Source organism: Oncorhynchus mykiss, unplaced genomic scaffold (assembly GCF_013265735.2).
Source record: "Oncorhynchus mykiss isolate Arlee unplaced genomic scaffold, USDA_OmykA_1.1 un_scaffold_215, whole genome shotgun sequence".
Taxonomy (NCBI): domain Eukaryota; kingdom Metazoa; phylum Chordata; class Actinopteri; order Salmoniformes; family Salmonidae; genus Oncorhynchus; species Oncorhynchus mykiss.
The window spans coordinates 179,316-191,981 of record NW_023493685.1 but is presented as its reverse complement, the minus strand read 5'-3'; the positions used below and the strand labels follow the sequence as shown (position 1 = coordinate 191,981).

The 12,666-nt window shown below is 39.9% G+C and overlaps 1 protein-coding gene across 2 annotated transcripts in view; it reads right to left on the bottom strand.

Moving 5' to 3' along the window:
• The window catches only part of LOC110514490 (cytoplasmic phosphatidylinositol transfer protein 1-like), a 114,392-nt gene extending 102,331 nt beyond the window's left edge, over positions 1 to 12,061 (bottom strand). The window contains exon 1 of one of the 2 annotated variants that reach the window (XM_036972961.1): positions 11,423 to 12,061. In XM_036972961.1, coding sequence (XP_036828856.1) covers positions 11,423 to 11,470 — 48 coding nt within the window. In that variant the 5' untranslated portion in view covers positions 11,471 to 12,061. The remainder of the gene's footprint in view (positions 1 to 11,422) is intronic. The other variant, XM_036972960.1, reaches the window with a different exon arrangement.
• Positions 12,062 to 12,666: the final 605 nt, after the last annotated feature.

The window sequence follows — 12,666 nt, the reverse complement described above, 5'->3', positions numbered from 1 at the left end:
GTATAGAGGGAAATAGTCCTATAATAACTACAACCTAAAACTTCTTACCTGGGAATATTGAAGACTCATGTTAAAAGGAACCACCAGCTTTCATATGTTCTCATGTTCTGAGCAAGGAAATGAAACGTTAGCTTTCTCACTTTTACTTTCTTCTCCAACACTTCGTTTTTGCATTATTTAAACCAAATTGAACATGTTTCATTATTTACTTGAGGCTAAATTGATTTTATTGATGTATTATATTAAGTTAAAATAAGTGTTCATTCCGTGTTGTTGTAATTGTCATTATTACAAATAAATTTAAAATGTAAAATTGGCCGATTAATCGGTATCGGCATTTTTGGTCCTTCAATAATCGGTATCGGCGTTGAAAAATCATAATCGGTCGACCTCTAATACAGAAGCACGTACGCACACGCACACCACACACAAACTCCAGTTGTTCATTCAGCCCCCAATACTTTGATATTTCATTCACTGTTCCTTCCTCAGTCTCCCTGCATGAGATTTAAGATCTAGCTGTTCAATCACTCAAACATGGATGTCATATAACTGTGTGCAGTGTTCCTGTGTCACTAGACAGCAGATAAGAGGCTGTTTGTGGGTGATTTTAAATCAAATGCCTTTAGCGTAGGGACCTGTGGGGAAAGGCAGAGCATAAGAGCAGAGTAGTACAGGGGAGCTGGAGAAACAATAGAGCTCCTGGGTAGTGTTCAGTAGGCACCAAACGGAAAAACATAATGAAACAAATAAATCTAAAAGAGCATTCTGATAGGAGTTCAGGTAGTGACTATTCGTTTCGACATGTTTTCTCCAGTTTTCAGCCTATTGAACACTGCCCGGAGCTTTCAAAGCTCAACTCTGGGAGACGCAATCAAATCATCTGATAGCCAGTACAGAAAAAGACATTGACCCATTCTCTGTGTTGTCTCGTCAGTAGATTAGTCTGTGTGTCGTTGTTGGTCGTTTGTTTCACAAGAGAGACAAATGATTGGTTATTTCTAAGAAATTAGTTTAGTTTTTTATGCCTCAGGGAGATGCTATGAGACACCATTGTAATGCAGGGCCAACATTAGAGACACTCCATCACGCCCCTCAAGCTCCATGGGAGAGCTTCAGCGAGAAGAAAATAGCCTAGCATAGTCTAAACACACGCACACACACATCACAGACCACATCACAGACCACATCACAGACCACATCACAGACCACATCACAGACCACATCACAGACCACATCACAGACCACATCACAGACCACATCACAGACCACATCACAGACCACATCACAGACCACATCACAGACCACATCACAGACCACACCACAGACCACATCACAGACCACATCACAGACCACATCACAGACCACATCACAGACCACATCACAGACCACATCACAGACCACACCACAGACCACATCACAGACCACATCACAGACCACATCACAGACCACATCACAGACCACATCACAGACCACATCACAGACCACATCACAGACCACACCACAGACCACATCACAGAGCACATCACAGACCACATCACAGACCACATCACAGACCACATCACAGACCACATCACAGACCACATCACAGACCACATCACAGAGCAAATAAAATGTGATTTGTTTGATTTGATTTTCTAAATCCTTAAGCAGTGCAGCGAACATGGAGTTGTGTCCCCCGAAGCTTCACACATCAAAACAATCTATTCTCTGACTTAATTACACTTTTCTGTGTCTCTCTTGATGGCTCTGCAAGCCATGCAGTGATGACATGTGATGAGAAGAGTCGTGACAGTTCCGTTATCTTATGGAAAGTATTAGCAATGCAGATGACCCGCACCAGGGGATGGAATGGTTTAGAACAGGAAAACCAGGGTTGGGTAGTAACTGCTTACATGTAATCAGTTACATGTAATATGATTACAAAAAACAAACTGTAATCGGTTACATCACCAGCAAAAATATTGTAATCAGAATACAGATACTTTTGAAAAACTAAATTACTTCTTGGATTACTTTTAAATGCAGAAAGGATGTTTGCGGGAAATTACACCTTTCTGTTTTCTCAACGACATTCACTTCAGCATTGAAAAAAGGCGCAAATTTAAGTTTATTCCACCTGAGCGAGTCTGACGACAAGTCAGAGACCACTATGATGACACCAAATGCCTCTTAAGGGGGAATGTAATTTGATTACATTACTGAGTTTGGGTAATCCAAAAGTTACGTTACGGATTACAATTTTGGACAGGTAACTAGTAACTAACAGATTACGTTTAGAAAGTATCCTACCCAACGCTGAGGAAAACGCATTGAGCTATGATTTAGTTAGAACAAGGTAACCACCAGGATTTTCTCTACTTGAATGGACTAAAAGAAACAAGTAGCTTACATAATCAACACTTGATATAGTATATGCTTTTGATATAGCAAGGGCCAACATCCATCTGCCTCTGAAGCACTGTCTCTGAAGCACTGTCTCTGAAGCACTGTGTCTGAAGCACTGTGTCTGTGATATTTCAAGGTAAAAATGTGTTTTTTATCTGACAGATACTTATTTGTGAACATTCAGACAAATGCAAAGGGTCATTTCAATTCTGAGACAGATCCATACTGCCATGCAACTGGCTGGAGCTAGACCACGTCATCAAACTGACTGGAGGTCAGTCCAGTGATATCATCAACAGATTAAACCGGCAGCCTGGTCGGGAGGGAAAATATAATCTTCAATCACAAGTGAGCCCAAAAAAAGAACCCCATCTGGTTTATAGCCAGTGGCCAGACCGCCAGTGTTCAGCCAGCTAGACTAAGCCTGTCCAGAGCCGTGATATAGTGACAGACCTATAATCACAATCACACGGCAACACACAAGAACAATTTACTGGTGGGGTTGATGAGAGAACAATACGGTTGGATGAGGTTCGATAGACTTCAGAGGGTGATACTTTCTCACTTGGTCTCTTCAATGGGGAGTAGGCAATGTTCTCATTTGTTAATAACTGTGGGGAATAGTACACCTGGTCACGTAGATGGTTAAATCATTACGACCTCAAAGAAACACTAGGGGTAGTGAAGACAGTAAGGCCAACTATTCCTAACATACCAAAACACAACAAACACTCTACAGATACCAATAAGCTTAAAAACTTCTTGAATCTCGGGGGCACTATTTTCATTTTTGGAAAAATAACGTTCCCTAAGTAAACGGGCTATTTTGTCAGGACAAGATGCTAGAATATGCATATAATTGACAGCTTAGGATAGAAAACACTCTAAAGTTTCCAAAGCTGTAAAGATATTGTCTGTGAGTATAACAGAACTGTTATTGCAGGCGAAAGCCTGAGAAAAATCCAATCAGGAAGTGACTCTTATTTAGAAACCTCTGCGTTCCTATGTGTCCCTATTGAGCAGTGAATGAGATATCAACCAGATTCCCTTTTCTATGGCTTCCCTAATGTGTCTAGTGTCACAATACATAATTTCAGGCTTTTATTTTGAAAACGCGTCAGTGGTCAGCTGAAGTCTCTCAGAGTGTTTTGTGCGTAAAGGACAAATGCGGTCATTGTTTCTCTCTTTCCTACTAAGAAGCCATCTGTTCCGGTTGATATATTATCGAATAGATATTTGAAAAACACCTTGAGGATTGATTATAAATAACGTTTGCCATGTTTCTGTCGATATTATGGAGCTAATTTGGAATACTTTTCGGCGTTGTCGTGACCACAATTTCCGGTCGAATTCTCAGCCAAACGTGAAAAACTAATGGAGGTATTTCGGCTTCAAAAATAATATTTTTGGAAAAAAGGAACATTTTCTCTCTAACTGGGAGTCTTGTGAGTGAAAACATCCGAAGATCATCAAAGGTAAACAATTTAATTTGATTGCTTTTCTGATTTTCGTGACCAGGTTGCCTGCTGCTAGCTAGGCATAATGCTATGCTAGGTTATCGATAAACTTACACAAATGCTTGTCTTGCTTTGGCTGTAAAGCATATTTTCAAAATCTGAGATGACAGGGTGATTAACAAAAGGCTAAGCTGTGTTTCAATATATTTCACTTGTGATTTCATGAATATTAATATTTTCTAGTAATATTTATGTCCGTTGCGTTCTGCTAATTAGTGTCAGTTGATGATTACGCTCCCAGATCTGGGATGGGTAGTTACAAGAGGAAATAAATACATTCCATATGCTCAAGTCCAGGAGGCGGGAATTAGAAACTGAAGCACCACCTGGAAACAACAGATGGCCTACAGATAGAACAGATCGAACAAAGATATGTCCCGCATTAAAAGCCAAGGCTATTTTAGTCATTCATGACATTATGGAGCTATAACATTGAATTGAGCTTGAAGTGATGTTATGGTAATGGCACACTTAGGATACTTTTATTTTGAAGTGGTTGTAATAGGATATAGCACATCAGATATGCCCATTGAATGATAACATTCTCAACCTCGTCCTTTTGATCATTTCCTCCTTTAAGTGGACTCTGAAAGTCGAGTAGTTTCAACCTGCAAGCGGAGAGTCCTGAAAGAAAATGACTTAAAACCCTGAACTCACTGTCCCTTCTGTTAATTGCACATCCCGCGCAGCAGCTAAATGAGAGGCCATCTGTCAAACTATTCTGCTGTGCTCGGTCTATTAAAAGGGATAACCTTCACCGCTCTCATTTCCACGGCAAAACAATGTCACCATGGAAATAAAGCATTGTAACTGAGGTGTTTGTTTGGACTGTACCTGCTGCGAGACCAGAGAGTGCATATAGAAATACCTCAGTCAATGTTCTGTAGAGACCAGAGAGTCCATATAGAAACACCTCCGTCAATGTTCTGTAGAGACCTAAAGATGGTCCATATAGAAACACCTCAGTCAATGTTCTGTAGAGACCTAAAGATGGTCCATATAGAAACACCTCAGTCAATGTTCTGTAGAGACCTAAAGATGGTCCATATAGAAACACCTCAGTCAATGTTCTGTAGAGACCAGAGAGTCCATATAGAAACACCTCAGTCAATGTTCTGTAGAGAACTAAAGAGAGTCCATATAGAAATACCTCAGTCAATGTTCTGTAGAGACCAGAGAGTCCATATAGAAACACCTCAGTCAATGTTCTATAGAGACCTAAAGAGAGTCCATATAGAAATACCTCAGTCAATGTTCTGTAGAGACCTAAAGAGAGTCCATATTGAAATACCTCAGTCAATGTTCTGTAGATACCAGAGAGTCCATATAGAAATACCTCATTCAATGTTCTGTAGAGACCTAAAGATGGTCCATATAGAAACACCTCAGTCAATGTTCTGTAGAGACCTAAAGAGGGTCCATATAGAAACACCTCAGTCAATGTTCTGTAGAGACCTAAATATGGTCCATATAGAAACACCTCAGTCAATGTTCTGTAGAGACCTAAAGATGGTCCATATAGAAATACCTCAGTCAATGTTCTGTAGAGACCTAAAGAGGGTCCATATAGAAACACCTCAGTCAATGTTCTGTAGAGACCTAAATATGGTCCATATAGAAACACCTCAGTCAATGTTCTGTAGAGACCTAAAGATGGTCCATATAGAAATACCTCAGTCAATGTTCTGTAGAGACCAGAGAGTCCATATAGAAACACCTCAGTCAATGTTCTGTAGAGACCTAAAGATGGTCCATATAGAAACACCTCAGTCAATGTTCTGTAGAGACCTAAAGATGGTCCATATAGAAATACCTCAGTCAATGTTCTGTAGAGACCTAAAGATGGTCCATATAGAAACATCTAAGTCAATGTTCTGTAGAGACCTAAAGAGGGTCCATAGGTACGTGTCTCTTAAAGCAGAAAGTGTTGCGCCCTGACCTTAGAGAGACGTTTTATTTCTCTATTTGGTTAGGTCAGGGTGAGATGTGGAGTGGACATTCTATTTTTTTATTTCTAGGTTCCTTTATTTCTATGTTTTGGCCGGGTATGGTTCTCAATCAGGGACAGCTGTCGATCGTTGTCTCTGATTGGGAATCAAACTTAGGTAGACCTTTTTCCCTCCTTTCAGTGTGGGTTGTTGACTTTGTTAGTGGCATTATCGCCCAGTTAAGCTTCACGGTCGTTTCTTTGCAACATTTTTATCAAATAAAGAAAATGTACGCCCACCACGCTGCGCTTTGGACTACTTATTCCTTCCAGACGGCCGTGACAGAAAGATTTTCGGTTGACTTTATGACTTACACCCCTTTATGACATTTCCATGGCAACTAAGGGTTAATTAGCTTATTTTTACGTAAGAGAACCTCGTTCTTGTGAAGTGTTGACATGTTTGGAATGGGTGTAATGACGCCTGGATCCTGTGACTTTATGACACAGTAATAGGCCTAATTGATGTTTCAGGGGAAACAGATGATTCCTCTTGCTGAGGAATAGAGGAATGCAGTGTCAACTCTGGTCATCATCTTATAGCAAACAGGAATCTAAAGGTTGAAGAGGGCCTTAATTTATCATTTCAACCAAGATGTTCAAGAGTTACAAGTTGATACACAGGGTCAGACAGAAAGTAACAAAGATTCTGAAATGCAGATTTGTGTGCTGCGAGGTCAGGAAGTCATAGGCTTAATTCTCCAGAAGGACTATACTAAGGGCTTTTGTCCCCACACAAGCCATCATTGTTTGGCCTTAGCAGGAACACATACCCTCATTCCCTGCATATACTGTAAACCTCTCTCAGGTCATGACTGAGGGCAGGGGTATCAGAACACAGCAAGGTCATGAAACAAAGAAGGCTCAGGATCCTATTCTGGCATCAAACAAACAGTCTGTGGGTAGCAGAGCTCTCTCTCTCTCTCTCTCTGAAGATACAGTAATATGATCCACAGGGAACTAAAATAGTTTTTCTGCCCATTGAAGATCAAGTGTAATGCCCCTGAGATCAAACGTACTGTATCTCATCATCCCAGAATGCAGTAAATTAACTGCCAGTGTCTCGCAGCCAGGGAACTCCCACAGCCTGTGAACACATCTGCATAATTTTGTAGACAAAATTGAAAAGCACTGCGGTGCCAGCAGACCAATGTTGTATGGTTAGAGTGGCCACGGTGGGAGTGTTTCCTCTAATCAGGAACAACACACAGTGCTTCACAACAACTACAGACCCTGTCTGGGATGCAGCTGTAGAGATGATGTGACAGAACTCATAAAACCATTATAAAATTTTTACAAAGCTTAATTTTTTAAGTTCAAAATGTTTAAATATACATTATATACCGAACAAAAATACTAACACAACATGTAAAGTGTTGGTCCCATGTTTCATGAGCTGAACTAAAAACATCCAGATAGGGTTGCACATTTTGGGGAATATTCAGAGGTGGAAACCTTCCGTGGGAATTAACGGGAATATATTGGAATTAATGGTAATATATGCAAATTAATATTAATACCAGTGAAATGTAGATGTTTTTTGCATTGGATATATTTACCATATCATATGGAGACATAAACATAAACCTTTTACCTTATCATAAGTAGACATAATTGCAAATTATTAAATCCTTCCAATAGAAATTTTAAAAACGATTTAGTTACGAATTTAACTTTAATTAAATGAGTTGACTCTTCACATGGGATGATTTCACTGAACAACAAAAGGGAATATTGAAGGATCCCCAATGATCCATCACATCTCCCAACAATGTTTTCAACATACATCTGTAAAATGACAGTCTAGAAACTAAAGCCTTGGTTGTCTTCCTCTCAGGCTTCCATGTCTTCTCCCTGGACCTCCTCAATGTCCACCATTGTGCAGTATGCTCCTGCCAGCATACTTGGGGTCCAACATGTACACTGCAGCATGTATGGGCTTCAGGCAGAAGTCTTCACGCTTTTTGATGTATTTCAGAACTACAGTTTCCTCTGCTTGAAGCAACAGTGAAGTGGGCAGGGCAATACGGATTTCTTCTCTTACATCTGCAGGCAGGGTCTGAACATGAGACAGGATGGAATTGACACTCAATCCGTGCAATGGCAACTGCTATAGGTTTCAGGAGTTTCTGACTGCTTACCACTCTCTCCCAAAATACATAATCCAGGAGACTCCTCTTGATGGGGCTGTCCATATCGGCAGACTGTTTTACCTCTAGAAGACTGTCAAACATGATGTCAACACCTCTCCAACGAGTGTTCCTTGGCAGCTTCAATGTGGTGCTCTTATTCTTCTCACTTTGCTTGGTGAGGTAGATTGCTGCTCTAACTTGATGACCCTTCACATACCTAATAATTTCATTGGCTCTCTTGTAGAGTGTATCCATTGTTTTCAGTGCCATGATGTCCTTGAGGAGCAGATTCAATGCATGAGCAGCACAGCCAATGGGTGTGATGTGAGGGTAGGACTCCTCCACTTTAGACCAAGCAGCCTTCATGTTCGCAGCATTGTCTGTCACCAGTGCAAATACCTTCTGTGGTCCAAGGTCATTGATGACTGCCTTCAGCTCATCTGCAATGTAGAGAACGGTGTGTCTATTGTCCCTTGTTTCTGTGCTCTTGTAGAATACTGGTTGAGGGGTGGAGATGATGTAGTTTAATTATTCCTTGCCCACGAACATTCGACCACCCATCAGAGATGATTGCAATACAGTCTGCATTCTCTATGATTTGCTTGACCTTCACTTAAACTCTGTTGAACTCTGCATCCAGCAAATGAGTAGACAATGCATGTCTGGTTAGAGGAGTGTATGCTGGGCGAAGAACATTCAGAAATCTCTTCCAATACACATTGCCAGTGAGCATCAGAGCTGAACCAGTTGTATATACAGATCGAGCAAGACATTCATCAGCATTTCTCTGACTACGTTCCTCCACTAAGTAAAAAAAACATCAGATTCCAGGAGGACCATGAGCTGTTGCTATCGCTAAGGTGTCGGATTCATCATTTTCACCTCGAATAGAAGTGTAGGGACTTTTGTCAGAGATTGCTTGTTGTGAGCGCTGAGGGAACTTTATGCACTTGGCCAGATGATTCTGCATCTTTGTCGCATTTTTCACATATGATTTGGCACAGTATTTGCAAAAGTACACAGCTTTTCCTTCTACATTAGCTGCTGGGAAATGTCTCCACACATCAGATAGCGCCCGTGGCATTTTCCTGTAAAGATTTTTTTTAAATAGGTTTTTAAAAAACAAATACAATTTCATGTACAGATAAATAGTTAAACAGATAGATTAAACAACACCTTTGTAAGACAAATGTTTTAAAATTAAACATGTATGGAAACAGGTGAATTAACACTCCTCAGTTAGCAGGCTCAAGCATGCTAAAACCTACATGGTATTAAAAAATAATTAGCATAAATTGTTAAAAAGTTAGAAATGATTTAAAACACATTTAGGCTACTATTTACTAGTTAACAAAAAATCATGTATACCATATAAAATATATTCACCCGACCCAGTTTTGTAATCAAAAAGCATGTAGTCCTTGCCTCTGACAGTGTAGTAGTGTGGGCTCAATAGCATCTCATTTGTGTGCAAGATCTTGAGAATCAGCTCTACATGTGATAGAAGAGTGCACTGTGCAGGCAGAGGGTTGCAATTCCATTGAATTGGGGATAGTTTAACCAAAATATGCCACAAGACGTAGAATTGCCTTACGTGTATCCCACAAAAAAAGGTTCACTGTTATTAGCTAACTTTTAGATGAATTTAAGCAAAATTTCCTAGGGCTTAACTTCCCATCGAAAAATTCCAGATACTGACTAGTTTTCTGATCCACGCACCTGCCTTTTAAAGGCATCTGTGACCCACAGATGCATATTTGTATTCCCAGTCATGAGAAATCCATAGATTAATTTATTTCCATTGACTGATTTCCTTATATGAACTGTAACTCTGTAAACATCTTTGACATTTTTTGCATGTTGCATTTATATATTTTTCACTATAGAACAACATGTGAACGATCCAGTTATTTTTAAATGAAGTCATTTCTTAGAAACCATCCCTAAAAGGACACAAATAGGAAATACAAATAATGATCATTACAGGAGTTTACTTGTGTCTTTAAATTAAGGGAATGAACACCCCCCACATACAGTGCATTCGGAAAGTGTTCAGGCCCCTTCACCTTTTCCACATTTTGTTATGTTACAACCTTATTCTAAAATGGATTTTTATATATATATATATATATCTACACACAATAGCCCATAATGACAAGGCGAAAACAGGTTTTTAGAAATGTTAGCTAATTTATCAAAAATAAAAAAAACTGAAATACCTTATTTACATAAGTATTCAGACCCTTTGCAATGAGACTCGAAATTGAGCTCAGGTGCATACTCTTTACATTGATCATCCTTGAGATGTTTCTACAACTTGATTGGAGTTCCCCTGTAGTAAATTTACATGATTTGGACATGATTTGTCTATATAAAAGGTCCCACAGTTGACAGTGCATGTCAGAGCAAAAACCAAGCCAGGAGGTTGAAGGAATTGTCTGTAGAGCTCCAATACAGGAATGTGTCGAGGCACAGGTCTGGGGAAGGGTAGCAAACACTTTCGATCAGTTAAATCTATATTTGTACCAGAGGGAAAACAGTTACAGAGGCATTGTAGTTACAGAGTGACACAAGTCCTAACTGATGATCGTATGAGTAGGCTAGCAGAGTGACACAAGTCCTAACTGATGGTCGTATGAGTAGGCTAGCAGAGTGACACAAGTCCTAACTGATGGTCGTATGAGTAGGCTAGCAGAGTGACACAAGTCCTAACTGATGGTCGTATGAGTAGGCTAGCAGAGTGACACAAGTCCTAACTGATGGTCGTATGAGTAGAATAGCAGAGTGACACAAGTCCTAACTGATGGTCGTATGAGTAGGCTAGTAGAGTGACACAAGTCCTAACTGATGGTCGTATGAGTAGAATAGCAGAGTGACACAAGTCCTAACTGATGGTGGTATGAGTAGAATAGCAGAGTGACACAAGTCCTAACTGATGGTGGTATGAGTAGAATAGCAGAGTGACACAAGTCCTAACTGATGGTCGTATGAGTAGGCTAGCAGAGTGACACACACAGACAACAACATACTGTAACATCTCTACATGTTTTGCTTGGTGTCTTAGATATGCATGTGAAGATTTGGCACTTAAAGCCAAAAAAACAAACAAGGAAAGTATGGCGTAGGACTAGCATACTTCCAACAGCACCACCCTGTGGTTTAGCCTACAGTACTCTAAATAGCTCCTACAATCAGTGTGGTACAAAAGTTCTTCACAAGAAAATGGCATAACTACCTACTCCATCCAGTTTGCAACTAGCATGGTAGACATTCCATACAATGACCAACGCGATACCTACCATGCAACAGCCTAAACCTTTCACAGTTTTAGGTTTAGTAGGACAGAAGAAAACGCAAAATGTTCAGAAAAACTGGGAGATATAAGTACCCTAACTTACCTCTTCCACAGTGAGCGGCATACATATTCTATATTCCTTCATCAACATATTCTTCCTCCGTCAAGACTGTTGTCAAAAAAACGACTAGAAGCTGAAACGACGATTAGGTTCTGTCTTTTGGCGGTCTATGGCAACTCAAACTTATGCCAGCGCTAGGCAATTGTCATCAAAGATAAGCACGAGACTGATAAAAAACAAAACAATCTTTATATTTGATTAGAACAACTATGCTATCTCAGTCCAGCGTTGAATGTGAGCGTCCGCTATCCCACTGCAATCACACGACCGAGCGGAGCAAAGTAAATGCAGTCATCTTCTCACTGAAATCATGAGGGAACATCCACTAAAACGACCCATTAGCTAAATAATTGGCACGGTAAAGATCAGCAACGCTTCTGATGGTAATATTAGTTGTAAAAGAAAAGCATTACAAAAACGGTGATGAACTCTAGGCTAAATTCCCCTGAGCACTATCCAAGACTCATCCGAAGTGTCGTGTGGCAGCGCTAACGTCCCGGACAAAGCAAGCACACAGTGAGCTCTGAATTGAGCCACGTTGGTCCCAAATCAAAATTGGCGAGTTTGCTGTTGTTGTTCGGCTACATCATCAAGGTGATGCTGCTGTCTCGCGGTAAACTGACGATACTCTATTGCAACATTCAGCACTCCCTCTTTACTTCGCAATGAACAGAAAACAATGAACAGAAAACAACTGCCCATTCATTCCGATCTGGAAATAGGCAACCTGGTCTCGGAGCATTTCGTAATATTATTTCTGTAAATCCGAGATACTCATTTTGATATGGTATGTTACGTTTTGTATGGCATGTATTCATTTGTGGATGTCCATCACCCATTTCATGTGTTATTTTACAAATTACAATTCATATTATTTGTTAAGAATTTTCAAAATGCAAAATATTTTACGAATTTGCATGTTGTACAATATGTTACGAATTTTCTAAATATACAATTTGTTACGAATTAGCAAAACGTATGATATGTTACGAAGCTAGCTAGGTGGTTAGGTGGCCAACATTAGCTAGCTGGCTAATGTTAGCTAGGTTAGGGGATAGGGTTAGGGTTAAGTTTAGGAGTTAGTTTAAAATGTTAGGGGAAGGGGAAGAGTTAGCTAAAATGTTTAACGTTAAGGTTAGGCAAAGAGTTAGCTAACATGCTAAGTAGTTGAAAAGTAGCTGAAAAGTAGTAATTATTTGAAAAGTTAGCCAAAAATGATTATTTAA